We start from the raw sequence: 26,757 nt of genomic DNA on the forward strand, positions 1-26,757 counted from the left end.
TAGATCAGTTATCTGTTTAGATAAAACTTCCATAAACAAACATGAGAATAAGAGAAGGTGGTTGTCCGGAGTATGTAAGTCAAAACATTATTACTCCACCTTAAGGAAGATTTGTATGCTGGTTGTTCATTCATTCCTGCATTCACTGGACACATATTTATTGTGCCTCTAACTACGATGGTGCAGGAAGTCTTTTTGGACATTTATATAGAGATCAGAAAGAGCCTGCAAATAGAGATTTGGGTGAAATGATTTTAGCTGAGCAAATATCAACAGGATGCTGAAGTAGCAGTGTTCTTTGAATAGTCAGGCAGTTGTAAGAACAGTGTGGCTAGTATGTTAATTTTAATGACCTGGTTTATCAAGCTCAAAGAGTTCTTCAGTCACTGGAGTGGAAGATAGATCTTGTGTCCTTACAGATATGCTGAATTAACTTTTTTTTTTTTTTCTAGGTAGTGACAGCTACTGAAACATTTGCCTTAGGGATTCACATGCCATGCAAATCTGTTGTTTTTGCTCAAGACTCAGTCTATCTGGATGCTTTAAATTACAGACAGGTAACTCTATGACTCTGTTACTACCACTGCTGAAAGCTGGGTGTGAAATAATGAACCATGTGGCATTTGCATCTGGTATCAGGTTACATTTTCTGTTGTTCCTTTTACTTTTTATGAGGCATAGCCTTTTTGAGTCCAGTGACCTTGTATCTTGCTGCTTCATGTTGGATGATTTATGTTTCACCATTTTCTCACAGTTAGGGTTTATTGGCTTAATAATCTTAGTGTAGTTCAGTTTTTAGTGTAGTTTTTATGTTTCTTGAGAAATACAGAGCTGTGCTGATTCTGGATCCTTTATAGTGCTCATTTATTTTTTTTCTGGGAGTATGAAAAATGGTCTGAAATTCCTTGTATTATCTGTTTCCTTTAATATACCTTTCTCTGTGTGTGGCACTTGGTATTATCAATTCCTGGGTGTTTTGGGAATACTGTCATTTAAATTAGGTAGGTTTTTACTTTCTTACTGCAAATTTGAGTATTTAGAGGTCATTAACCTACTATTTTCCAAATTCCAAAACTTTAATACCATTCACCTTCTTGGGGGTTTATGCTTTTTTTTTTTTTAAAGCTTTTCATTATCATTTTAGTGGAATTTCTGGAGTAAGAAGTGTTACTTGGAGGTCTCTAGATAACTTCTTAAAAATTGAGGATAAAAATGTGTCTGTATTATAAGGCCAGGAAGGAAAGGGAGATAAATGAAAGAAAAACAAGGTTGAGAGTGAGAAAAATAAAAATACAAGAGAAAGGCCATGTAACAGAGATTTAGACACAATGACAAAGATGTCACACCTGAGCATCTTCTCATTTCCTTATGTGACACCCTATCTGTGACATATATTGTAAGTCAAAGGGAAGAAAAAACTACCTCCTCTCTACACACAGCTAAAAAACACTGTCAGTGATCTTTGCCTAGTCTCAAAATATAAACGATAAATTATAAAATATAAATTTTTTTATTGTGTTTATTCTTGAAATTTTCCTCTTTTCTTATTAAAATGTTGATCATGTGAACTCTCCTAGATTGGAATGTGAAGATTGTGATTTTACAGAGAAAACAAATTTATATCTATTTCATGATTTTTTAGGATGTTGCTGTTTCAACCTTTAAAGCCGTATTTTTCTTTTCTCAAGTATAGCTATGGACCGTATCACCTTTTGCATGTGTTGTTATAAAAAACAGAAAGCCCCTGAGCTGGAATGTTTCAGTCTTTCTCTTTTTTGTGTAGTGACCAAAGTTTGTCCTAAGGTACTTCTGTTTCCTTCAGAATTATAGTCTCTTTTTTCCTCCTCCTTGCCAAACTTGTTTGGAAGAAATCCAGCATCATTTACTCACTATGGACCATAATGAGAATGGAACAACTTTGTTATCCTGCCCTGAGGACTTAGCATTATCTCCTAGGACAGAATAAAATATATTTTGTCTCTGGATGGATTTTTGTTTGTTTCTCGAGGGTCAGGTGGCAGAACTTTCTGGGACTTATACCCCCAAACAACTGCCTCATCATCCCAAATGTCAGGTTGGCTCTGCTCAGGGAAATGCACTGAAATCAGAAATGTATTTCCATGCCATTTCCATGTTATTTACAGTGTGTCTGTAAGGATGTGTCTTACAATGAGAACCAGGAAATGTTAGTTCTACTGCTTGCACTTGAGACCACTTAATGTTAATTGTACTCAAAGTATTTCATACAGTTCACTTTCATCATGATTCTGTATCTACAGTCTTAATTTAGCTGTCATTATTTTGGCTTCATGTCAGTATTTTGACATATCTTCAGTGTTTTGACTTCTTCAGAAGTAAGCATTTACTATGTTTTATACTTAAAAGTTTTAAAAAAGTAAATCTACCTGTGGAATTGTGTTTCTCATGCAACATAAATTATTTAGAAATAGGAAATTCAGTCTCCAAAGTTGGTTGTGTAGGAACTGACTTCACTGACTTTTGTCCAGTTGTATCAAAATCTTTTTTCTTCTCTAGATCTGTTTGAATACATGACATGAAGCTATGTATCATCATTTTTTTAGGACTTTCTTTTATAGAGGCATCTAGTCTCATAGGAGTGTGATTTTTCCTAGCACAGGAGGTATTACAGACCCCTGAACTATGTGTTTTATATTAGCTTTTTAAAGTGAAGAATACGCTTTACTGTATTAATTGGAAAAAAAAATAGGGATTTTCTGCTTACATGCCATTTTCTCCTTTTGGTATTTCCATTTTCTGTCTTTTAAAAATATTTATGTATTCCTTGAAATGGCATTTATTATAGTCAAATGCGGGTCATGACCGGCTCCTAGGTATCTTCCTCATGTCACTCAATCTTCATAGGACTCTACTCCCTGTAAAATAAAGAGAATACTTGTTAACTTCACCTCCCCGACTTTTCTTCAGTAATCAAGGAGAGCAGATTACACAAGGCTGTGAATAGCAGGAAGCTGAGATGATTAGACTCACTGGGAGCAGCCACTGAGAAAGCTGCCTACCAGTCTGCGTCTGGGCCCCAGTGAGTCACTTCTCTCCCATAAACAAAAGCACATTCGCTGCCTCCCAGGGTCTCCAGAAGTCTTGCTACTGGCCTAAGCCTGGTTATCTAGTTCTAGTTATCAGAATGCCCCTTTTGCTGTCACAGTCTCTTGGTATCCTTTCCTGGGCCTCTTCACCACCACGTCAGTGTTGTTACATTCAGCCTAGCCCGTTGCCCTGCCTCTCTTTTGCTGAGCGTGTTCGCCACCGACACTGGTGGCCTGGCTCAAGTCTTGCCTCAGGTACCTACGTGCTAGGTCTTCACAGTGCTTCTGAAGGAGTATGTGTAATGATTAATAGAAGAGCATCTGGTCCTAGATTCCCTAGGCTTGAATCTTTGCTTTACTCTTTACTAGCTGTGCAGTCGAGGACAAGTTAGTTAATTTCTCGGGTGTCAGTTTCTCAATCTGTACAATGGTGGCAATAATTATATTTCAGAAGGTGATTATGAGGGCTAACTGAAAAGTGTGCACCACTCAGCACTGTGCCCCGTACATTGTAAGTGCCCAGTTAATGCCAGCTGTTATTAGTAGGGCCCTTTGCATCCTGATCACCATGTGATTTTTAAAAAATATGTGTATTTGTTTCTTGTTCTTTCCTGGTGAGAACCTTCTGGCACAAATTGTTTTAGTAATTGACCTCTCATTTCTGTTATGCCTTGTTCATCAGGACGTCTGTTCTGCTTTTTCCTCTTAGAGACTTTTCCTTTTCTCCCCTGATTAAAATTCTAGCCCTTTTTGTAAGGTTCTGATTGAACTGTTGTTATTTGTTTTCTTTGATTTTCTTTGATTACCCCAGCTTTGGGGAAATGTGATTGTGCTTGTTCCGTCACATGCGCTGTACTCTTGTAAATTCCATGAAGGAATTTGTATCCCTAATAGCAATGAGCATGTGGATGACAAGAGATGCTCGCAGTGTTTGTGGAACTGATGATTTCTTCTGTGTGGTGTGCATCCATCTATGCCCGGCTGCCATTTTCAGTTGTGTTATAATGGAAACAATGATAATGGAAAATCTGTGGGCATGAGGTGATTATTGCCAAACAGATGTGAGACCTGAGGTGGGATCTTCCTTCACTATCTCTAGAATGTCCATGATAATCACCACCCCACAGCCTTGATAAGGGTTAAGTGAATAGGAAGAGACACATTGAAGGTCCTTAATAAACATTTCCTCCTTCATTTACTATGCACACTTTTTCACTCTGGAGTTCTTTAACGCCTTTCTCTTCTTTGCTTTTGATGCTTAATCTATTTCAAAAAGCATCCGATTACTCTCCTGCCATGGTGTCTCAGGTTTCTGTCTCACAATTTCTGTAGCAGCATCCTTCTTCCCTCATTCTTTACCCAGGATTATTATAAGAGTGTTAACAAAAGGACATGAGACCTGCAGAGGCAAAACAGAGTTTTATTTTCTGTAGAAAAGAATCTGCAGATTGGAGAAACTCAGCCTTTACTGCAAGTGAAAGTGTGCTCTCCAAAGAACAAAGGGAGGGTTTGGCTTAACTAGGGAAAGTTCTCAGCCTTGTTTTCAATCAGATCCTTTATTTTTTTTTTGCAAATAATGGATTCAAGCTTCTTCAGCTCTGATTGGTTGCAATAGTTGACCCTGACTGACTGGTTTCCAAGGTCCTAAGCCAGAAGTTTCCATCAGATGTTTCAAATAGCTAAGAGTGGGGCTTTCCAACCACAGTTGATCTTGGCACCACCAACAGCAGCTGGTTTGGCTTGATTGTAGGAAGGGAGGTCCTTTGACACCTTTACAGCATCCTTCTGAGAACCCAGCGTCCACGACCACTCCCTAACCCTGCCGTGGATGCCTAGTTCTGTTTTAACTTTGAGCACCTCAGCCACAGGAGTCCATTATGTTTGTTGGCCAGGGACATTCTTTAACAACAGTCCTCCCGGTTCTCATTTGCCTGTATTCTGTTCTGTGCTACAGATGATGGATAGCATAGTTTCTTCATGTCATCTCTGATGAGGGAATATTGATGGCTAATTCTACTCTAGGATGAAATACAGCAGTGTTGGCAATATTCAAGCCCTGTATCAACAAGACCCCTTTGCTCTCTATCTAAAATATGTATGTTCTCATGCTCATGGGGCTTTGTCCTAGTCAGTCTAATCTTCTTACTATTTCCAACCATCTTTCTAATTTCTGTCTTCTTGCCTTCTTCTCTGCAGTCATTTTTTTGCATGGGTTGTCTACCCTGTAATCTTCAGGAATCTAATTTTTAGGATTCCAGAGGCAGACTCACATGGTCCCTGAGGACTTTGATTAAAAAATATCAGGGATTGGTTGATTCTGCTACTTCTCCGTTGTTGGATTGTGGCTACATGACTTAGGTTCTCTGCGCTCAGTTTTCTTATCTTTGTTCTTTTTTTTTTCAACATCACACTGGAAGTCCTGCTTTATTTTTAAATGGGGCTGACAATACTCTCTACCTCACCAGATTATTACAAAGACTGCCTAAAACTAATTTATATAAAGGGCCTAGCACATACTAAGCATTGAATAAATGGCTGTTATTTCTTCTACAGAGTTGGTCCTTGACATACCTCATCCACAAAGCCTTTCAAAATGTTGTCTCATTCAATAATTATACTTGATTTGTATCTCAAGGAGCTTAGGCACACTTTTTAACTTTCATTACTTTTAACTCTGTTTGTTAAAAGAGTTAGAGAAAATGGCTTAAATAGGGAACAGTTCCAAGTGTGGTTGGAACTCCCCACATCTAGCTGTTTGAAAGAAACATCTGACAGAATCTTTTGGTTTGGAGCTTGAAACCACCCAGTCCCAGTCAGGGCTCAACTATTCCAACCAATGAGAACAGAAGAAGTTTGAATCCTTCACTTGCTAAAAAGGATTTGTTTGAAAATAGGGCTGAGAAGTTTCCCTATTTAAGCCACTCTCTAGTTCTATTCAGCGCCCCCCGCCCCGTGTGTGTGTGTGTGTGTGTGTGTGTGTGTGTGTGTGGTGAGAAAGAGGGGGGTATATGGACTGTAAGCTCCTTAAGAGCAGGTTTCATTTGTAAGTTTCTTTTACATATCATCGTGCAATGCCCAGTACAATTGTCTGCATGATAGGGATACCTGTTAATGACACTGCCTCTGAATATGAGGAAGAACACAAACTACTTTTTGTATTCTCTCACTCTGTAATAATCACTACAATCAACACAGAAGACTTCTGTGACCAAATGTGTGGGGATTTCTGCCCATCACCAAGTGAGCAGTCAGTTCTGCAGCTCAATTCAATTCCACATTACCTACCTGGAGATAGTGTCGGATTCCACACACTGAGGGCTCAGTTCCCAAGACTGCCCCCTCTTCAGATACCAGTCACAAATCTGGTCCTCTGGAACTTTTGACCAACTGGCTTCAAGTTGGGGTTCCTATGACTCCCTCTTTGGATTCAATTAATTTGCTAGAGTGACTCATCAAACTCGAAAACACTGACATTTATCAGTTTATTATGAAGGATGTTATAAAGGATACAGAAGAGCTGTGAGGGCAAGGTATGGGGCCAGGAGCATAGAGCTTCCATGCCCTCTTCAGGGCACACCACCCTCCAGGAACCTCCATGTATTCAACTGTCTGGAAGCTCTTTGAGACAGTCCTTTTAGGTTTTTATGAAAACATCATGACACATGTCTGATGAATTGGCCATTGGTGATCACCTTAACCTTTAACCCTTCTTCCTCCCATGGAAATTGCAAGAAGGGGCGGAAAGTCCCAGTCCTCTAATCACACCTTGGTCTTTATGGTGACCAGTCCACATCCCAAAACTGCCTAGAGCCTGCCAGTCATCAGCCAACTCATTAACATACAAAGATATTGGAGAGTCCAAGGATTTTAGAGTTCTATGCTAGAAAACTGGGTCAAAGACCAAATATATATCACAATGCCTCCCTCATTATCTCATTTGCTCAGCCACACTGTATTTTTTAAGTGCCATATTAACATGGATTAGTTTCAGGACTAAAGGCATAACTTAACACAATCCAGGGTAACAAGTGTAAAGTCGTAGATCTTTTGAATTCCTAGGAAATTATTTGAGGAGGTTTTACATTATGATGCTTTGCTGCTTCCAGATGTCTGGTCGTGCTGGACGAAGAGGTCAAGATCTGCTTGGAGATGTCTATTTCTTTGATATCCCATTGCCCAAAATAAAAAGACTCATTGCATCCAGTGTTCCTGAGCTGCGAGGGCGGTTTCCTCTCAGCATAACCCTGGTCCTGCGACTCATGCTGCTGGCTTCCAAGAAAGATGACCCAGAGGATGCCAAGGCAAAGGTACCGTGCTAGACCCTGCCTGAGGTTCAGTCTTCATCACTAGCCTGGCTGTAGTCAGGTCTGCTGCTCTTTTAGAAGTCTGTTGTGAGAAAGAAAATAAACTTTATTTTCGGATTTTTTTTTTTTTTTTTTGGAGACAGGGTCTCACTGTATCACCTAGGCTGGAGTGCAGTGGTGCAATCATGGTTTACAGCAGCCTTAGTCACCTGGGCTCCAGTGATCCTCCCACCTCAGCATCTGCAGGTGTACACCACCGGGCCCAGCTAATTTTTATTTTATTTTTTTGTAGAGATGAGGTCTCACTATGTTGCCCAGGCCGATCTCAAACTCCTGGGCTCAAGCAGTGCACCCGCTGTATTAGTCAGGGTTCTCTAGAGAGACAGAACTAATAGGATACACACATATGTGTTTGTGTGTGTGTGTGTGGGGGGGGAATTTATTAACTATTTTAACTCACATGATCACAGGACCCTCAATATGGCATGTGCAAGCTGAGGAGCAAAGAAGCCAGTCTGAGTCCCAAAACAAAAGAACGTGGACTCCAGTGTGGGCTGGGAGGCTAAGCCAGTCTCGCCTTTTCACATTTTTCTGCCTGCTTTATATTGTAGCTGTGCTGGCAGCTGATTAGATGGTGCCCACCCACATTAAGGGTGGGTCTGCCTTTCCCAGCCCGCTGACTCAAATATTAATCTCCTTTGGCAACACCCTCACAGACACACCCAAGATCAATACTTCGCATCCTTCAATCCAGTCAAGTTGACACTCAGTGTTCGCCATCACACTGGGCTTAGCCTCCCAAAATGTTGGGATTAGAGGTGTGAGCCACTGTGCCTGGCCAAGAAACTTTTTATCTGAGGAATGTGAATGCCCTTTAATTATCAGGCCCAGAGAGGCATTGGAATGTGACAGCGTGTGACAGCAGTCACGCCTCACTCCCCTCTTGACCTGAATAGTTACCTCTTGAAGCCACTTGCTGTGTGGGCTCTAGTCTGACTGACATGAAGTTGCCATAAAACGCCATACATTGGACACCATACCTCATTCCCTGTAGTTCAACAATGTATAGCCAATCACAAATCAATGTTATTTCCGTAAAACTATGAGAACTCCTGTCAAAAAAACTTTGTGTCAGCCCACTTCTTATCCCTTTTACCTTTAAAAATCTGCTTGTAACAAAGGCTGAACTGAATACTTCCCAGGACAACTTGAAAGTCTGTCTGTCCCAGACAGTTATCCTCTACCTTGACCCAAATGAACTCTCTCTATGAATTTTCCCTCAGTATTTTTTAGGTCAACAGTAACAATAACTCTTGAGTTCCATCAGTCTTTTAATGCTTTGTATTTTTTGATTATTATATATTTATTCAGGACAGAAAAAAATAATTAGGTTTGTTTTACCACCAAAGACCATAAGGCATTAAGAATTAGCAGGGCTATTTTACTGTGTGAAAAGCAATGTAGTATAGTGGTTGAATATTGGCTATAGACTTATAAAGGTCTGGAATAGAGCCCTGGTTCAATTATTTACTGACTATTTAACTTTAGGAAAGGCAATTACATTTTCTTAAACCTCCAAACTATCTGCTATAAAGTGGCAATAACAACCACTATAGATTGTAGTTAAATTAAATGAACTAATTAATGCAAGTCAAGGACTTCTTAGCATCATATTCGATTAGTTGTAAACATATAAATGCTAGCTACTATCATTGGTAGTTTCAGGTCTTATGATTTTAGTTTTAGGTTTTTTGTTTTGTTTTGCTTTAGCGTTCTTTAAAGAGAAGAATGGGAAAAGCACTTTGCTAGCTTTTTCATTCTTTTTATATGTTATTGTTTACTTTTTCCTTTATAAAGGAATGAACACTGATAATATAACTTAGTTTGTGACTGTGTATATATATATCGTGCTAAAACAGAGTTGCATCCACCTTAAATTCTGTTATGTTGTCAGCGTTTGCTACTTAATTAATTAGATAAATAAGAAATTTCTACATTAAAGCATTATTAGAAGAATTGTAATTGAAATGAAAGGTTGAATTTGCTCTCAAACATATCATTCTTAATTCCAGATAAGAATGAGGAAATAGTATTGCTGTATTAAAAATACAAATTATATTTTAAGTATAAAATAACCTGTTTATAAAAGACTATTTGGAAACATAGAAAAGCTGAAAGGAGAAAAATAACCCATACTTAGTTCCACTACTCCAAGGAAACTGCTTTATTATTTTGGTATATTTCTTTCAGTCTTTTCTACTTAAATGTGGGTGACTGTTTTTTAAAAAATGGATGCAGGTATATTGAATTAGTTATCAGAACTTGGTAAATTTGCCTGAGATTTTCAATCAGAACAATTTTGAGAGGCATATTGTGGAATATGCAATTCACATTAAAATTTAAATTTAATTAAATGTCACTGTAAGGTTACCAAGTTTTTTATGATGGCTGGTTACATCAGATTCCACTTTCCAAGAGGAAGAGTCTTCCCAGAACCCTGTAATGAGTCAGGTGTGAACCTGCTGAACATCTAGTTCTATGTAAAAGTGGCCCCATTCTTGAGCTCTTGATGTTTATTAATCTCCCAGGAAGAGAGAGTAGTACGCTTTCAAGGCTTTTGTTGTTGCTTTTTATATAATAAAGTTTATGAGGGTGGGATATTTTCTGGGCTCCTGCATATTTGAGGAGATTTTTGTTTTTTTCATAGTAAGGATGATTTAACTAGGCATAAATTTACTGGATTTGAGGCATTTGTCTTCAAAATTGTTGATGCTTCATTTTCTTTGGCATCTACTATTGTAGAGATATAATCTGCGGCCCTACTGATTGCGATTTTCTTGTTTGCCACCTGACTTTTTCTGCCCATGTATATGGATCCTTTTATTTATTTTTATATGTTACTTTTTAAGGAGAAGTTTCTAGTTATAGTTTTTTTTTTAATTGATAGTGTTTATCACATGCAGAACCTTTTCAGTTTATCACATTCAAGTTGTTTTTGAAGTAAGAAGTATATTTATTAAATTAGATTTTTAATTTGGTTTCTATTTTAATTGCTTTGATTTCTTTATTAGAAAACGTTTCACTGGCGGGTATGGTGGCATGTACCTGTAGTCCCAGCTATTTGGGAGGCTGAGGCAGGAGGATCACTTGAGTCCCGGAGTTTGAGGTTGCAGTGAGCTATGATCTCCTGCACTCCAGCCTGTGATGGGAGGAAATGCTGCAAAGGTCTCCGAAATGCCTTTGGGGCCTTTTCCAGTTGTCTTGGCTATCAGCATTTGCCTTCCTTTTGGTTGTACAAATATATCCAGGCTGCTTGAATTCATTCCCAGAAAATAGGCTTTTCTGTCACATGGCTAAGCTGAAAATAATGTTCAGACTTTTACACTCTGCTTCCCTTTCAAAGACAAGCCCCAGTTTCAGGTTATTTCCTTTTTTTTTTTTTTGAGATGGAGTTTCGCTCTTGTTACCCAGGCTGGAGTGCAATGGCGCGATATTGGCTCACCGCAACCTCCGTCTCCTGGGTTCAGGCAATTCTCCTGCCTCAGCCTCCTGAGTAGGTGGGATGACAGGCACGCGCCACCATGCCCAGCCAATTTTTTGTATTTTTAGTAGAGACAGAGTTTCACCATGTTGACCAGGATGGTCTTGATCTCTTGACCTTGTGATCCACCTGCTTTGGCCTCCCAAAGTGCTGGGATTACAGGCGTGAGCCACTGCACCCGGCCCATTTCTTTGCTAATACATATGCACATAGGTTGGTGGAAGCAGCCAGGCTACATCTTGAGCACTTTACTGCTTAGAAATTTATTTCTGCCACATACTCTAAGTCATCTCTTTCAAGTTCAAAGTTCTCCAGATGCCTACAGCAGGGGCACAATGCAGCTAACCTCTTTGCTAATACTGAACAAAATAATCTTTGTTCCAGTTTCAATAAGTTCTTCATCTTCATCTTCATCTAGACCTCATCAGCCTGGACTTCATTGTCCATATTACTGTCGGCATTTTGGTCACAATAGTTTAACAAGTCTCCAGCATGTTCCAAATTTTCCTTCATCTTCCTGTCTTCTTCTGAGCCCTCCACAAAATTCCAGCCTCTGTTCGCTACCCAGTTGTAAAATTGTTTCCACATTTTCAGATACCTGTATAGTAGTGCCCCGCTCCTCAGTATCAATTTTCTGTGTTAGTTCATTCTCACATTGCTTTACAGAAATATTTGAGACTGGGTAATTTATAAAGAAAAGACATTTCATTGGCCCATGGTTCTGCAGGGTGTATAGGAAGCAAAGGAGATTCTGCTTCTGGGTAGGCCTCAGGAAACTTTCAATCATGGCAGAAGTTGAAGGGGAAGGAGGCACGTCTCACATGGCTGAAGCAGGAGGAAGGGAGAGATAGAGGGAAGGTGCTACACACTTTTAAGCAACCAGATTGCACGGCAACTAGCTCACCATCATGAGAACAGCACCAAAGGAGAAATTAACCTCCATGATCCAATCACCTCCATCAGGCCCCACCTCCAACACTGCAAATTACAATTTGACATGAAATTTGGGTGATGACACAGATCCAAATTTTTCTAACCTATTGACTGCAATCTACCTAGTTCCATTAGTTTTTGATGGGATAATTCAAGACTCAGAACAATATAAAATTGTTGATACTTCATTTTCTTTGGCTTCTACCATTGTAGAGATATAATCTGTGGCCCTACTGATTGCTGTTTTCTTGTAGGCCACCTGACTTTTTCTGCCCATGTATATGGATCCTTTAATTTATTTTTATATGTTACTTTTTTAGGAGAAGTTTCTAGTTACAGTTTTTTGCCTTTAGAATGGTCTAGGAGATTTGTCTTTAGAATGGTCTGGGAGAGCTAATCTTATAAGCCAGATTGGCTTTCATACTTTATAATTTTCAGGCCACTATTAGTTACCACTGTTTCAGAGATTTAGAATATTATTTGCCAATCTGTGTTATGTATAAACAGTTCTGCTTTATGTGATGTATTTTATTCAAAAAAGCATGTACCATGTAAATACACAAAGATATAATATGAAATCAAATGAAATCTACTTTCACATAAGATCTGGTAAAATTATATAGTTTGTATGTATACTGTTTATTACATATCAGTATTTACAAATACTGTTTAAAACAAGATAAATTGAAGTACTCTTCTTTTACAGGTGTTGTCAGTGCTAAAGCATTCATTGCTGTCTTTTAAGAGACCAAGAGCCATGGAGACTTTGAAACTTTACTTTTTATTTTCTTTGCAGCTCCTGATCAAAGAGGTATGATCATGCTTTGGTTTTTGTTCTCTGTAACTAGTACTATGCAGATTTCTTTCTATGCTAAACCAACTGAAGTTTCTATAAGCTGCATTTAATGACCATGTTACTTATCATTCATTAATAAATGAAGTCAGGTAATATTTGTCAGTCACGCTGGTATTTTATGGTATTTGAGTACATGGTAAGTTACATCAACTTTTTTTTCTCATTTTTAGGACTATTTAAATACAAAAGGTAATCCAAAGAAATTTGCAGGACTTGTATCATATTTGCATGGACATGAACCTTCAAATCTTGTTTTTGTAAATTTTCTCAAGAGAGGCCTTTTTCATAATCTCTGTAAACCAGCCTTTAAAGGTAAGCTTGGGTTTTATACATGTAGTCCAAAAATGGCTACATATCTGTTTAATAACCAAAACCTCAGAAATGTTTTTCTCTTCTTCCTCCTCCTCCTTTTTTTTTAAAGCAAAGAAATGCTAAGTATATGTTCAGATTTACAGATACCAAAAAATTAGACTGAAAGTCAACTTATATTTATTCTAACTAATAAAGAGTATTTGAGGGCTACTTATGTATTACTTAACTGATAAAGAATATTTGCAGAAGAGACAACTGAGAGGAATCGAAAGTGAATGTTTCCGATGTTCATATTACTTTAGTATGTTTCAGAGCCCAGGTAATTAAACCTAGCCACCTTTTAATGCTTATGGCATAATACTCATGCGTTATGGGGAGTGAAGGTGGAATGGAGTGGAGGTCAAGGTGACCAGAACCTGGAGCATTTAGAAGTGTTGATAGGGAAGTCTGGGAGCTTCATTTTGACAGGATTTGAAACACCCTAAATGGCAGGCCAAGAAGCCTGGATTTTTCACTTAGCCATTGAGATACTCTTGAAGATTTTTAAGTAAGGGAGGGACATGATTATATTCATGCTTTGGAAAGACTGATCACTCTCAAGACAGCCTGAAGGAAGGAGAAGTGCAACTCAGGAAACCCATTACTGTGGTAAACATTCTGGGGTGGGAACTAGGGCAAGTAGAGCAATGATGGAAAAAAAGGCACAGAATATAAAAGTTCCTGTCTTAACCAAAAAATTAAAGGTGCGCATGGCAGATATGGGCAGTAACTGAGGTCTGTATTTACTAGAAAATTTTGTCTTCAATGAAAGGAAATGAAATATAAAAACAAATTTAAGCACAAAATACACAGAGTCAACATTATTCTTACTTACAGTAATACTCTTTATTTAAATAGGCACCCAACAATTTTCCCAAGATGTGATGGAAAAGCTTGTGTTAGTACTGGCAAACTTGTTTGGAAGAAAGTATATTCCAGCGAAATTCCAAAATGCTTGTCTAAGTTTTTCTCAGTCAAAGGTAAAGTTTGTTATACTTATAATGATGTAACAATGATAGTTATTAAATGTATGCTAGTGGAATGCATTCAGTACCTATAGGATTAAATTAATATAAGCTACCCCGTTTGTTTTAATAGTGTTGTCTTTCTTTTCATTTAATTTTGAGTTCAAACATCTTCCCCTACTAATCTAACAAAAAATTCTTACCCCTAAAAGTTTTTCATTTTATTGGAGCAAATTATGTAATTCAGCAGCAACTGAGGTGATACACACAAACAGTCATTTCAATAGAATGGCAGCTCTACTCCTGAACCAACAACTGTTAGTTATCTTGGGGTCATTTACAACTAGGGATGGGAGTCCAGGGAAGGAATTACATCATGAGCACTATTGTCCTCTTGAGACAACATTGCAGTAGTCACCTAAGAAAGAATCCCCTAACTTAAGGGTTGAGAGACTGAAAGAAAAAATATTTTCTAAGTATATTAGTAACACTGTTTGTTTCCAATTTCTTACCTTTTTTTTTTTTTTTTAAAAAAAAAAGACACAACAACAAAACAAGAACAAGCAAACAAAGCTCAAGAAAATGTGCATTAGAACCTGGGAATGTAGAAGCTTGTTTCTATCCAGTAACCCTAAAGAAAAGATAATTAAAAGGGAACTAGCATTAATCTAGGCTTTCTGATCTCACAGTGCCTCTGGATATACCTCCAGGCTTGAGCCCCCAGTTTTAGTTACTGACATATATCCACATTGCAAATCACTGGAACTATTCATCTTTTTCTTGCATACACATTTTAGAGTATTTAAAAAGGAGACTTCATATTTACTACTACTTTAAATAGAAAGCCAGGATCTCTGGTTTCAATACTAAGGAAGCCCTAGGAATAGATGCAGTTAACGTGGTTCTCAGCTGAAGCTGCTCTCTCTTTGCTACAAAAAGAGATCATCAAGTTTTAAGGAAACAATGGTGGTCTATTGCATCTGGACTTTCTAGGGTTATCAGAAAGAATAGAAGAGAACTGGAAATAAGATGGCTTTTTATTTATTTTATTTTGTTTTTGAGATGGAGTCTTGCTTTGTCGCCTAGGTTGAAGTGCAGTGGCATGATTTCAGCTCACTGCAACTTCCACCTCCCAGGTTCAAGCAATTCTGCCTCAGCTTCCTAAGTAGCTGGGATTACAGGTGTCTGCCACCACACCTGGCTAATTTTTTAATATGTTTAGTACAGCTGGGGTTTTGCCAGGTTGGCCAGTCTGGTTTTGAACTCCTGACCTCAAGTGATCTGCCCACCTTGGCTTCCCAAAGTGCTAGGATTATAGGCGTGAGCCACCGCACCCGGGCAGCTTTTTATCTTTTTAAAACTGATTTATAATTGTTTAATGTTCTGCGTATCACACTAAATCATCTCAGATACCTCTAATATTGTGTGCTGTAATTTGGGATAACTGTTCTATATCAGCCAATTAGCAAAGGTTTATTGAACAATAAACATATGCACACTGTAACAAAAATCATGGTTGTGAAACATAGTTACTGCCTTCCAAGAGCTTGCTCTCCTGATGGAGCTATATAGCACACATGTTCAAGAAGGTGGCAGTCAACACAAGGTGTAGGTGATAAGCAGCTCATCTTCCCCTAGAACGGTGTCCAGTGGTGGCACAATGGCAGGATATGGAAGGCATAGCAATGAATCTTTGGAGAATACGAAAGGGAGGGACCACATCACACTCACCAGACTGTGGAACTGCATTTGTCCATTTTTTCTTTTGTCTTGGTCCATCCACAAGTAGAGCTAAGTCGGAAGTAGCCTTGTGGAAATTGTCATACTGTCTACTTTAGGAGTTGGTGGGGCATTCTTTATTACGTCCAAACAGCATGTTTTTGTAAGAATCCCCCTGGAAGATTCTCATCTGATATTAGTGCTGGGAATAAAAAGTGTTTATCTCATAGACATTCTGAAATGTGTCATTCACACTTGCTCCTAGGAATCTTAGAATTTAATTTGTGCCCCATTTTCATCTCTCTTATTTTTCTTTCCTTTTTACCACATTTGGATTTATATGATCATATTACATTATCTTCACCCTTATAAAATACCTCAATTCTTGAGAAAGTATAGGGCATGAATAAATTAAGTAAAATATCAAATAAATAATAAAAACCATAATTGTAATAGAAGAAAACCAAGAATATTTCTAATGTCATAGCTGTTTCCAACTAGAGAAATTTCTAGTCCTAATTCTGAAAAAATTTGTCTTAAAACATGAAATTTGGAAGCTGAGTTAGCTTGCAGTACCAGCCAGTTCTCTATCTACTACCCGTCAGATTTGGAACATGTTTACCTCCGTGAGGGTTAGCTCCCTCATGTACAAAATGTAAATGAAAAGGTATACTTAGGGTTGTTCTTAGGATTAATTTAGCTAAGATACACAAGTGCTTGGGTTATCACAGCACAGTGTTGGCATACAATCTGAACTCAGTAAAGACTTTATGCTACCATTACTACACTAACTTGTCACTTGCTCTCTAAATATATCCTTCAAGTCTCTGAAATATACCTAAGTTTAATTAATATCAGTGTAGGTCACGTTTCTATTAAATTGGTGGTTTTGGCTAAGTGGAGTTGAAACAACTTTTTTTAAGGAAACGTATTTGCATTTATAAATGTTGGTTGAAATCAAAAGGAAATTTTACCTTAATCTCAAAAGTGAATAAAGTAATCACAGACTTTGATGAATGAACATCAGTCTATAGAACTATGCTGCAATCTTTTCACCAAGCAGTTTAATTTTTTAAATAAAAGTAAAGAGCTCTTTCTGAAATGTATCTCACCCGTAGGTGATCCTTGCCGACCTCCCAGAGGATTTTAAAGCTGCTTTACATGAGTATAACCTGGCAGTGATGAAGGATTTTGTCTCCTTCCTACTGACTGCTTCCAAGTCGGTGAACATGAAAAAAGAGTATCAACTCCCTTTGTCAAGAATCAGTAAGCAAATTTTACTTCCATTCTAGAACAATTTAAAGGGTGAACAATCTTGCCTAAGAAAGCCTCTAGATATTAGATTCTTCAAAACTGGTAAAGGAGCTAATTCCAGGGCAGCTGTACTAACCTGAGTGTTTTATCCACAGAAAACGATGTAGCCCATCATAGGGTATGATAATGGCTCTGTTTTCCAAGTAAAAAAAAAAACAAAACAAAACTTTATAATTACCAAGTATTAATTGGGCAAGGGAAGAAAAAAACATTAAGGTAATCGTGAATCTTTTTTTTTTTTTTTTTTTTTTGAGACAGAGTGTTGCTCTGTCCCCTGGGGTGGAGTGCAGTGATGTGATCTCGGCTCACTGCAACTTCTGCCTCTTGGTTCAAGTGATTCTCCTGCTCAGCTTCCTGAGTAGCTGGGATTACAGGCATCTGCAGCCATGCCTGACTAATTTTTGTATTTTTAGTAGAGACAGGGTTTCACCATGTTGGTCAGGCTGGTCTCCAACTCCTGACCTCGTGATCCACCTGCCTCAGCCTCCCAAAGTGCTGGGATTACAGGCATGAACCACTGCGCCCAGCCTCATTTTGATGGCAGGTTGCCTATCTGTTCAGGCTGAAAAATCGGATTAGAAAATGTGACAGATAGAAAAGAAAATGGCATCATTTCTGGGATTTTTTTTTTTTCCCTGAGAGGTAGTAGCATGGTGGTTACACATGTGAACTCTGGAAGCAGGGTGCCTAGGTCCAAACCTTGGCTCTGATACTTATTATTAACCATGAGATCTCATGCCAGTTACTTAATTTTTGTGTCTCAATTTCTTAATCTGTGAAATGAAAGCACTAAAAATATTACCCAACTTACAGAATTTTAGAGGATTGGGTATCTTAATATTTATAAAGTTTTAAAACAGTGCATGACACATAGTTAACACTGTATAGGTCATATCCAATATGGTAGCCACCAGCTGACTATATGTCACTATTTAAGTTGGTTAAAAATAAAACAATTGAAAAGTTAATTTTTAGTCACTTTAGCTACATTTCAAATGCTCGGTGCTTCTACTTTGGACATAGGACAGGTAGAATATTTCTATCATTGCAAAAAGTTCTAGTGGATATTGCAAATATCACTTGCTTCTGTTAATTGTTCTTCGTTGAGGAGTAACTGATATTGCAAAGTAACTAAGCTTCCTAATTTCAATTTTATAGCAGGAAACTTCTAAGGGAAAATAAATGGAAAGAAGAAGATAGACTAAGAGTAAAGAGTGGAGCCATAAAAATGATTCCCTTATTCCCCTGTCTCCTAGTATAGTCTTAGTTGGAGTAAAAGATAGGGAGGTAAGCATTGTAGTTCCTCAAGATTTGTTGATTTGGGACACAGCATGAGCAAATGCAGACAATGGTGGTGGAAGCAAGGAAAGTACTGCAGAGAAAAGCTGGTGGGAGTGTGTGATTGTGGCCAGATGGGAAGAAGGAGCGAGGCCTGAGTTCATGACTTGGTGCCTTCCAAGTCCAGTGAGATGGTACTCGCTGGACACAGCCTGTGTTTTATCTCTTATGCCAGCTCCAAATCCACTGGTAGGAGCTGCTTGAACATTGCATCTTGGAGGTTTCTGAGGTTATATCTGAGTTCATAGGCAAAAATCACAGGTAATAAAAAGTGTAATGATAATAAGTTAATAGTCAATATTGATCGAATGATTACTCTGGTGCCAAGCTGGGTTAAAGACTATATGCACCATATCTCCGTCAGCTTTCACTCTGATGAGATGAATGTCACCTACTGTACAGTGAGTTTAATAGAGTTAACATGTGGGCTGATTTTTAAACCCTAACGTGACCTAGTCCAACATGGTCAGAATTCACAGGTAAAAAATGTGAAGACTCCCAACTCGTGTCTCACTTGATGAGCTGCAAGGAAGGAAGAGTCGCCATTTCACCATTTGTTTGTCTTTCGGGGAACACAGACATTGATTTGCTTCAACCAGAGACTGTCAATCAGGTAAGTGAAGGATGTATCTTACATACAAAATGTGTTTAACAGACAGAGTGGGGTTACACTGCCGTGCAGCCTTCATAGGATCTCAGACCCAAAATACTGAAAGATGTCTCCTGATGCCGACACCATTGTCCAAGAGAATGAAGCCCTGGAGGCCAGTATGATTTTATGCTCTAGGGAGTTGGCCTGAGAAACCTTGCTGCTTTGTCTAAAATTTCAAACACCACTTCTTTTTTTCTCATTTTAGTCAAATGAGGTTTGCCACAGGTTTGCTATGGAAAGAGGAAAAGAAAGTAGCTCACATTTTCCCAATATTGATGTAGATCTCACGGCGCTTTCTGTACTCCAGATCACATACATCTTTGAGGATACGTGTCTACAAAGGAGCCACAAAGCCCTGGAATCTCTGGGAGGTTCTAGATCCTGGAAGATTTGGGTGCTAGAAGATGTTAGATTTAATCTGAAGCATGAGAAATAAATTCCACATTGATCATATTTAATAATAAAGATTGACACTGTACACTGATTTCCTTTTGTCCCTGGGTCAGGAGTCACATATCATGTCAAGAGTGGGCTTCAAATATTTTTGCCTATGTAACATTTACAGGAATTTAAAAAATCATGAATCTTCCTACACAGTTTGGGTTGATATCTAAAAATTTTGTTGACCAAAGTTTAAATAGCTGCTAATGTAATTTCAGCTGTAATGTAATTATAAATATTGGCATTTTAAAAGAACTGTTAAATTATTTAAAAGTTTATCCAAAAGAATATAGGTATCAAAGCTATTTGATATCCAGAGTAATCAAATAGAAAAGAACACAGATGATCAAATAACTTCTTCAAAGTCACAAATTTTACATTATGTATTTTTCTCATTGAATTTGTCCGTCCTCCCTCCCTTCCTTCCTTCTCTACCTTCCTTCCTTCCTCTTCTTTCTCTTTCTTTCTTTTCTTTTTTCTTTCTTTCCTTCTTTCCTCTTCTTTCTTCCCTTCCCTCCCCTTCCCTTCCCCCTCCGCTCCCCTCCCCTGCCCTCCCCTCCTCTTCCCTCCCCTTCTGTTTCTTGTATTTCTTTCTTTCTCTTTTCTTTTCTTTTTTTTTTTTTTTTTAAGGCAGGGTCTCACTGCATTTGTTGCCCTGGCTGGAGTGCAGTGACACATCTCAGCTCAACGCAGCTTCAACTTCCTGGGCTCAGGTGATCCTCCCACTTCAGTCTCCCATGTGGCTGGGACTACAGGCATATGTCATCATACCCAGCTAATTTTTTCTATTTTTAGTAGAGAGAGGGTTTCATCATGTTGCCCAGAGTGATCTCGAACTCCTGGGCCCCAGCAATCCACCTGCCTTGGCCTCCGAAAGTGCTAGGATTGCAGGCATGAGCCACCATGCCTGGCCTGAACTTGTATTTTTATTTCGCTTGCTCCACAGTTTCATTTTATCCATGCACTGGCAGAATTTGCAGATTTTGTCTGATTCTGCACAGATTAATTTGTCTGACCTGCCCAGAACCATGAAAACTTAGTTTTTGTTTGTTCATTTTGCTTTTCTTCATTTTTTTCCTCTTCTACACCTCCTCCTCCACTTTTTTTCTTCTCTCTGGAGCCCAAAGGTTGGTGCTGTTCCATTGTATTCTCCCTGTGGGCACAGGGAGACACCAGCTACATGACACTCCTTGCAGGTCATTCTGGGCACCGGTTAAGATGATGATGAAAATTCTACTTTAAAATCAGCTTCTATGTATTTTTCCTTAGTGAATGTTGCTTACAGTATTGTACCTGGATGGCTGAAATTGCCGTCAGTATGTTGTGAGAGTTTCCATTTCCCTCAGTGGGCTGCCCAGTCCAGAGCTGTGCTTAGCATGGCACTGCCCAGGGTCTCTAACACGCCCCTTTCCCTCACTGTAATGGGCCCTATTTCCCTCGACCCCCACAGGAGTCCTCCTCTGTCTGCCTCCTTCACCTCAGCTTCTTCGGAACATACTTTAGGAAACTGAGATTCATACAAAAGAAATCTCAAACTGCAAACAATTCGTCTTTATATATCAATAGTGAATTAATAGAAAATGTCTTTCTTCAGGTCATTCTGCGCACAGTTGGTGTTAGTGGCACTCAGGCTCCTCTGCTGTGGCCGTGGAAATTCGATCACCAAGGAAGGAGGATGCCACTAAATGCATATGCACTCAATTTCTACAAGCACAACTGCTTGACAAGATTAGACCAAACCAATGGGTAGGTTTATGGGTGTGTGTCTGTAAAATGTATGTATACCTATATATCTATGTTTTATTACTGTATATTCATATTATAAATGTAACAGCATATAATTTACATCATATAATTATATAAATGTAAACATATTTTTAAATAGGAATTTTAAGTAATATTTTAAAGAGTTTAAAATACAGATTAATCATGAAAACATATTAGATCACTTTCTAGAAGAATAATTTCTGATGATTAGAAATTTCAGTAGTATTTTGGATTTTGGGGGTAGGTACTACCAAAATCTTGGTACTTGAACTGGTTCTGGTGAACCTGACTCTGAAGACAAAAAAATTGAATACATTACAAAGCTCAAAAAGATATTTTAATAATTTACTATTATACTAATTATTCATTAAGAAAGAATGTTGGATGATTTCCAGAAGCATATCAAAGATTATCTTTTATGAAATAAGTAAATTAATATTTAGTTTTTCCCCACAAATGTGATGTGGAAGGAAAAGATCAGAAACTTACATTATGAGAAAGTTAACTTAGCAGCTGTCTGTTAGAAAGGGACGCTTGTTCTAGTTCTTTGAAAATCATTTTACAAAGCAGTAAAGAAGGATGAATACTTAGAATTCACATGGGAAGTGAAAAATTAAGTCATGGAAACAAGTAGGTAGAAATGGGGAAAGTCATCCTTTTAAACAGTAATTCAGGAATTCTATATGAATTTTACATAAATTTTTGAATAATTCTGATCAAAATTAGTTTTAAATATTTAAATGCTGTTATTTTTAAAGTTTTAAAATTGACATTGTAACTGTATATATTTATAGGGTAAAACTTGTTATTTTGATACATATATGTTGTATGATGATTAAGTCAGGTCAGCCAGGGTGTCCGTCACCTTGCATACTTATCATTTTTTTTGTGGTGAGAACATTCAAAAGCCTCTCTTTTGGCTATTTTGTAATCTACAATTGCACAGAAAGTGCAATTCTATGCAATTGTAGATTACACTTTCTGTGCAATAGAACACTAGAACTTATTTCTCCTATCTTACTGTAATTTTGTATTTTCACTAACCTCTGCCCACCTCCTTCTCTCTCTTCCCCTCCCCAATCTTTGAAACCATTATTCTACCCTCTACTTCTATTATATTATTTTTTCTTCCTTTTGGATTTCATATATCATGCAATATTTTTGATACCATGCAATATTTTTTTTTCTGTTTCTGGCTTATTTCACTTAACATAATGTCCTCCAGATTGATTCATGTTGTTACAGATGACAGGATTTTATTCCTTTTTATGGTGGAATAGTATCTCATTGTGTATATGTATCACATTTTCTTTATCTGTTCATCCATCGTTGGCCACTTAAGATGGTTCCATATCATAGCTATTGTAAATAGTGTGGCATTAAAGATGGGACTGCAGGTATCTCTTTGACATACTGATTTAATATTTCTTTGGATATATGTCTAGTAGTGGGATTGCTGGATCATATCATAATTCTAGTTTTAATATTTCAAAGAACTTACACACTGTTTTCCATAATGGATTTACTCATTTATAATCCAACCCATAGCATGTAAGCATTCTCTTTCCTCCACATTCACACCAACAATTGCTTTCTTCTGTCTTTCTTTAAATTAATAACCATTCTAACTAGAGTGAGGTGATATTTGATTGTGGTTTTAATTTGCATTTTATGATGATTAGTGATGTTGAACATTTTTTCATATACCTATTGGCCTTTTGTATACTCTCTGTTGAGACATATCTATTAAAGTTTTTTGCTCATTTTTAAATTAATTTTTTTGATGTTAAGTTTCTTATATATTCTGGATATGAATCTTTTGTCTGATGTATAGTGTGCAGATATTTTTCTCCCATTTTATAGGTTGTCTCTTCACTTGTTAATTGTTTAGTTTGATGTAATCTCTTTTGTCTGTTTTTGCTTCAATTGGTTGTGCTTTTGAGATATTATTTAAAAAATCCTTGCCCAGCCCAGTATCATGAAGTTTTTCTGCTGTTTTTCTTTTAATGGTTGTATTAGTTTGTTTTCACACTGCTGACAAAGACATACCCAAGACTGGGCAATTTAAAAAGAAAAGAGGTTTATTTGACCTACAGTTCCATGATCTCACAATCATGGCAGAAGGTGAAAGGTACATCTCACTTGGTGGCAGACAAGAGAAGAGAGCTTGTGCAGGGAAACTCCTGTGTTTAAAACCATCGGATCTTGTGATACTCCTTCACTATCATGAGAACAGCTTGGGAAAGACCTGTCCCCATAATTCAATCACCTCCCACTGGGTTCCTCCCATGACACATGGCGACGGTGGGAGTTACAATTCAAGATGAGATTTGGGTGGGGACACAGCCAAACCATATCAGTCTGCCTCAGCCCCTCCAGAATCTCATGTTCTCACATTTCAAAACCAGTCATGCCTTCCCAGCAGTCCCCGAGAGTCTTAACTCATTGAGCATTAACTCAGAAGTCCATGGTCCAATGTCTTATCTGATACAAGGCAGCTCCATTCTGTCTATGAGCCTGTAAAATAAAAAGCAGGTTAGCTACTTCCTAGACACAATGAGGGTATGAGCATTGGGTAAATACAGCCATTTCAAACGGGAGAAGTTGGCCAAAACAAAGTGGCTACAGACCCCATGCAATTCGAAATCCAGCAGGGCAGTCAAATCTTAAAGCCCCAAAATGATCTCCTTTGACTACATGTCTTGCATCTGGGTCATGCTGATGGTGGGTTCTCATAGTCTTGGGCAGCTCTTCCCCTGAGGCTTTGCAGGGTACAACCTCTCTCCTGGCTGCTTTCACAGGCTGGCATTGAGTATGTGTGGCTTTTCCAGGTGCACAGTGCAAACTGTCAGTGGATCTACCATTCTGGGGTACAGAGGATAGTGGCCCTCTTCTCACAGTTCCACTAGGTGGTACCCCAGTTAGGCCTCTGTGTGGAGGCTCTGACCTAACATTTTCCTTGGGCACTGCCCTAGCAGAGGTTATCCGTGGGGGCTCCACTGCTGTAGCAAACTTCTGCCTGGGCATCCAGGCATTTCCATAAATCTTCTGAAATCCAGGCAGGGGTTCCCAAACCTCAATTCTTGACTTCTGTGCCCCCACAGGCTCAACACCGTGTGGAGACTACCAAGGCTTAGGGCTTGCACCCTTTGAAGCCATGGCTTGAGCTCTACGTTGGCCTCTTTTAGCCATGGCTGGAGCAGCTGGGACACAGGACACCAAGTGTGAGGCTGCACACAGCACGAGGACTCTGGGCCCGACCTGTGAAACCACTTTTTCCTCCTAGATTCTGGCTCTGTGATGGGAGGGTCTGCTGTGAAGACCTATGCCATGTCCTGGAGACATTTTCCCCACTGTCTTGGGGATTAACATTCAGCTCCTTGTTACTTATGCAAATTTCTGCAGCTAGATTAAATTTCTTCTCAGAAAATGGGATTTTCTTTTCTATTGTATTGTCAGTTGCAAATTTTCCAGTATTTTATGTTCTGCATCCCTTATAAAACTGATTGCCTTTTAAAAAAAATTATACTTTAACTTCTGGGGTACATGTGCAGAACATGCAGGTTGTTACATAGGTATACCCATGCCATGGTGGTTTGCTGCACCCTATCATCATCTACATTAGGTATTTCTCCTAATGCTGTCCCTCTTCTAGCCCACCACCCCACAACAGGCCCCAGCATGTGATGTTCCCCTCCCTGTGTCCATGTGTTCTCATTGTTCAACTCCTACTTATGAGTGAGAACATATGGCATTTGGTTTTCTATTCTTGTGTCAGTTTGCTGAGAATGATGTTTTCTAGCTTCATCCATGTCCCTGCAAAGGACATGAACTCATCCTTTTTGATGACTGTGTGGTATTTCATGGTGTATATATGCCACATTTTCTTTATCCAGTCTATAAATAATGGGCATTTTGGTTGGTTCTAAGTCTTTGCTATTGTGAATAGTGCCACAATAAGCATACATGTGCATGTGTCTTTATAGTAGAATGATTTATAATCCTTTGGGTATATACTGAGTAATGGAATTGCTGGGTCAAATGGTATTTCTACTTTTAGATCCTTGAGGAATCACCACACTGTCTTCCACAATGGTTGAACTAATTTACACTCCCACCAGCAGTATAAAAGCATTCTTAATTCTCCACATCCTCTCCAGCATCTGTTGTTTCCTGATTTTTTAATAATCACCATTCTAACTGTCATGAGATAATATCTCTATGTGGTTTTGATTTGCATTTCTCTAATGACCAGTGATGATGAGTTTTTTTTTTCATATATTTGTTGGCTGCATAAATGTCTCCTTTTGAGAAGTGTCTGATCACAAAACAAGTCTGAACAAATATAAGAAAATAGAGATCATTTCAAGTACCTTTTCCTAGCAAAATGGTATAAAACTAGAAATCAGCAACAATAAAAACTCTGGAAAATTTACAAATACGTGGAAATTAAATAATCACTCCTATAAAAACCAACAGATCAATTAACAAATTAAAAGGGAAATTTAAAATTTTCTTAAGACAAATGAGAATGGAAACACATTATAAGTAAACTTATGGAGTATAGCAAAAGCAGTTTTAAAATGGAGTTTATGGCAATAAAGGCCCAAATCAAAAAAAGTAGAAAGATTTTTTACTAAACAACTCAATGATGTACCTCAAGAAACAATATATAAGAATATACAATATACAAGAACAAACTAAACCCATGGTGGTTTGTCTGGCTATGCAGCACGAGTATGCACAGGTGCAGTGGCCTGGCCACCTGTTCAGTGGCTTTCTTGCTGTGCATATCTACCTTTTCCCAAGTCATGGGCTGCCACATAGCTTTGGATGTGAAATGATGGTGGGGCCTCAGGGATGGAGAGAGAGCATGGTTACTGGCCTCCAGTAGGGGATACAGCCTAGCAGTAAGTCTGGTTTCAAAATGTCACCATGCTGTAGCTGCCTAGTCATGAAGGAGGGGATGCACAATGTGGGCTCTTACTCTGGGCCGATATAGCTACTTAAACTTGTGGTAACTCTCCGCAGTAGATTCAGGGCCTGTGAGGACTGGGAGACTCTCTTGTAGTAAGAACTGCAGGCATCTGTGATGGCTATGGAAAGCACTGGAAGTCTTTAGCATAGCATTTTTCTGTAGGAAGAAGCCACCCTGACTCCCAGTCATTTCTGGTAGGACAGACAGTATGGCAGAGCCGGGTGCCTCACTCCTGTCTCTACGGTGCTACCTTGGGCTTCTGTGCTCCGTAGGTGCTCCTCTGCCGCTCTCCAGCATACTTCATCACTCCAGTGGAAATAGAATGGTTTATTTGTTGTTTTGGTCCTTTTTTGTGGGGGAGATGAATAGCATCTTGCTCAATGTTCTGCTATTCTTCACAAATCTTGAGCTACATCTGTTTTTCTTAGGTCTAGTCCTTAGTTATGAAGCAAGTAGAAATAACATTAGTGTATAAACTTGTTTTGTTTTCACTGTAATCTCTAGTCCCTATTGGCCCTCTAAGCTTTACTTGT

The 26,757-nt window shown here is 38.5% G+C and overlaps 1 protein-coding gene across 8 annotated transcripts in view; it reads left to right on the forward strand.

Moving 5' to 3' along the window:
• Window positions 1-26,757, forward strand: part of LOC101050820 (DExD/H-box helicase 60) — a 258,453-nt gene that overhangs the window by 87,493 nt on the left and 144,203 nt on the right. For 7 of the 8 annotated variants that reach the window (XM_074397007.1, XM_074397004.1, XM_074397001.1 and 4 more), the window contains 8 exons: window positions 453-557; window positions 7,172-7,372; window positions 12,550-12,654; window positions 12,870-13,011; window positions 13,909-14,030; window positions 16,853-17,000; window positions 18,857-18,999; window positions 21,074-21,225. In XM_074397007.1, the coding sequence (XP_074253108.1) occupies window positions 453-557; window positions 7,172-7,372; window positions 12,550-12,654; window positions 12,870-13,011; window positions 13,909-14,030; window positions 16,853-17,000; window positions 18,857-18,999; window positions 21,074-21,225 (1,118 nt within the window). The remainder of the gene's footprint in view (window positions 1-452; window positions 558-7,171; window positions 7,373-12,549; window positions 12,655-12,869; window positions 13,012-13,908; window positions 14,031-16,852; window positions 17,001-18,856; window positions 19,000-21,073; window positions 21,226-26,757) is intronic. The other variant, XM_074397006.1, reaches the window with a different exon arrangement.

This window comes from Saimiri boliviensis, chromosome 3 (genome assembly GCF_048565385.1).
Source record: "Saimiri boliviensis isolate mSaiBol1 chromosome 3, mSaiBol1.pri, whole genome shotgun sequence".
Taxonomy (NCBI): Eukaryota; Metazoa; Chordata; class Mammalia; order Primates; family Cebidae; genus Saimiri; species Saimiri boliviensis.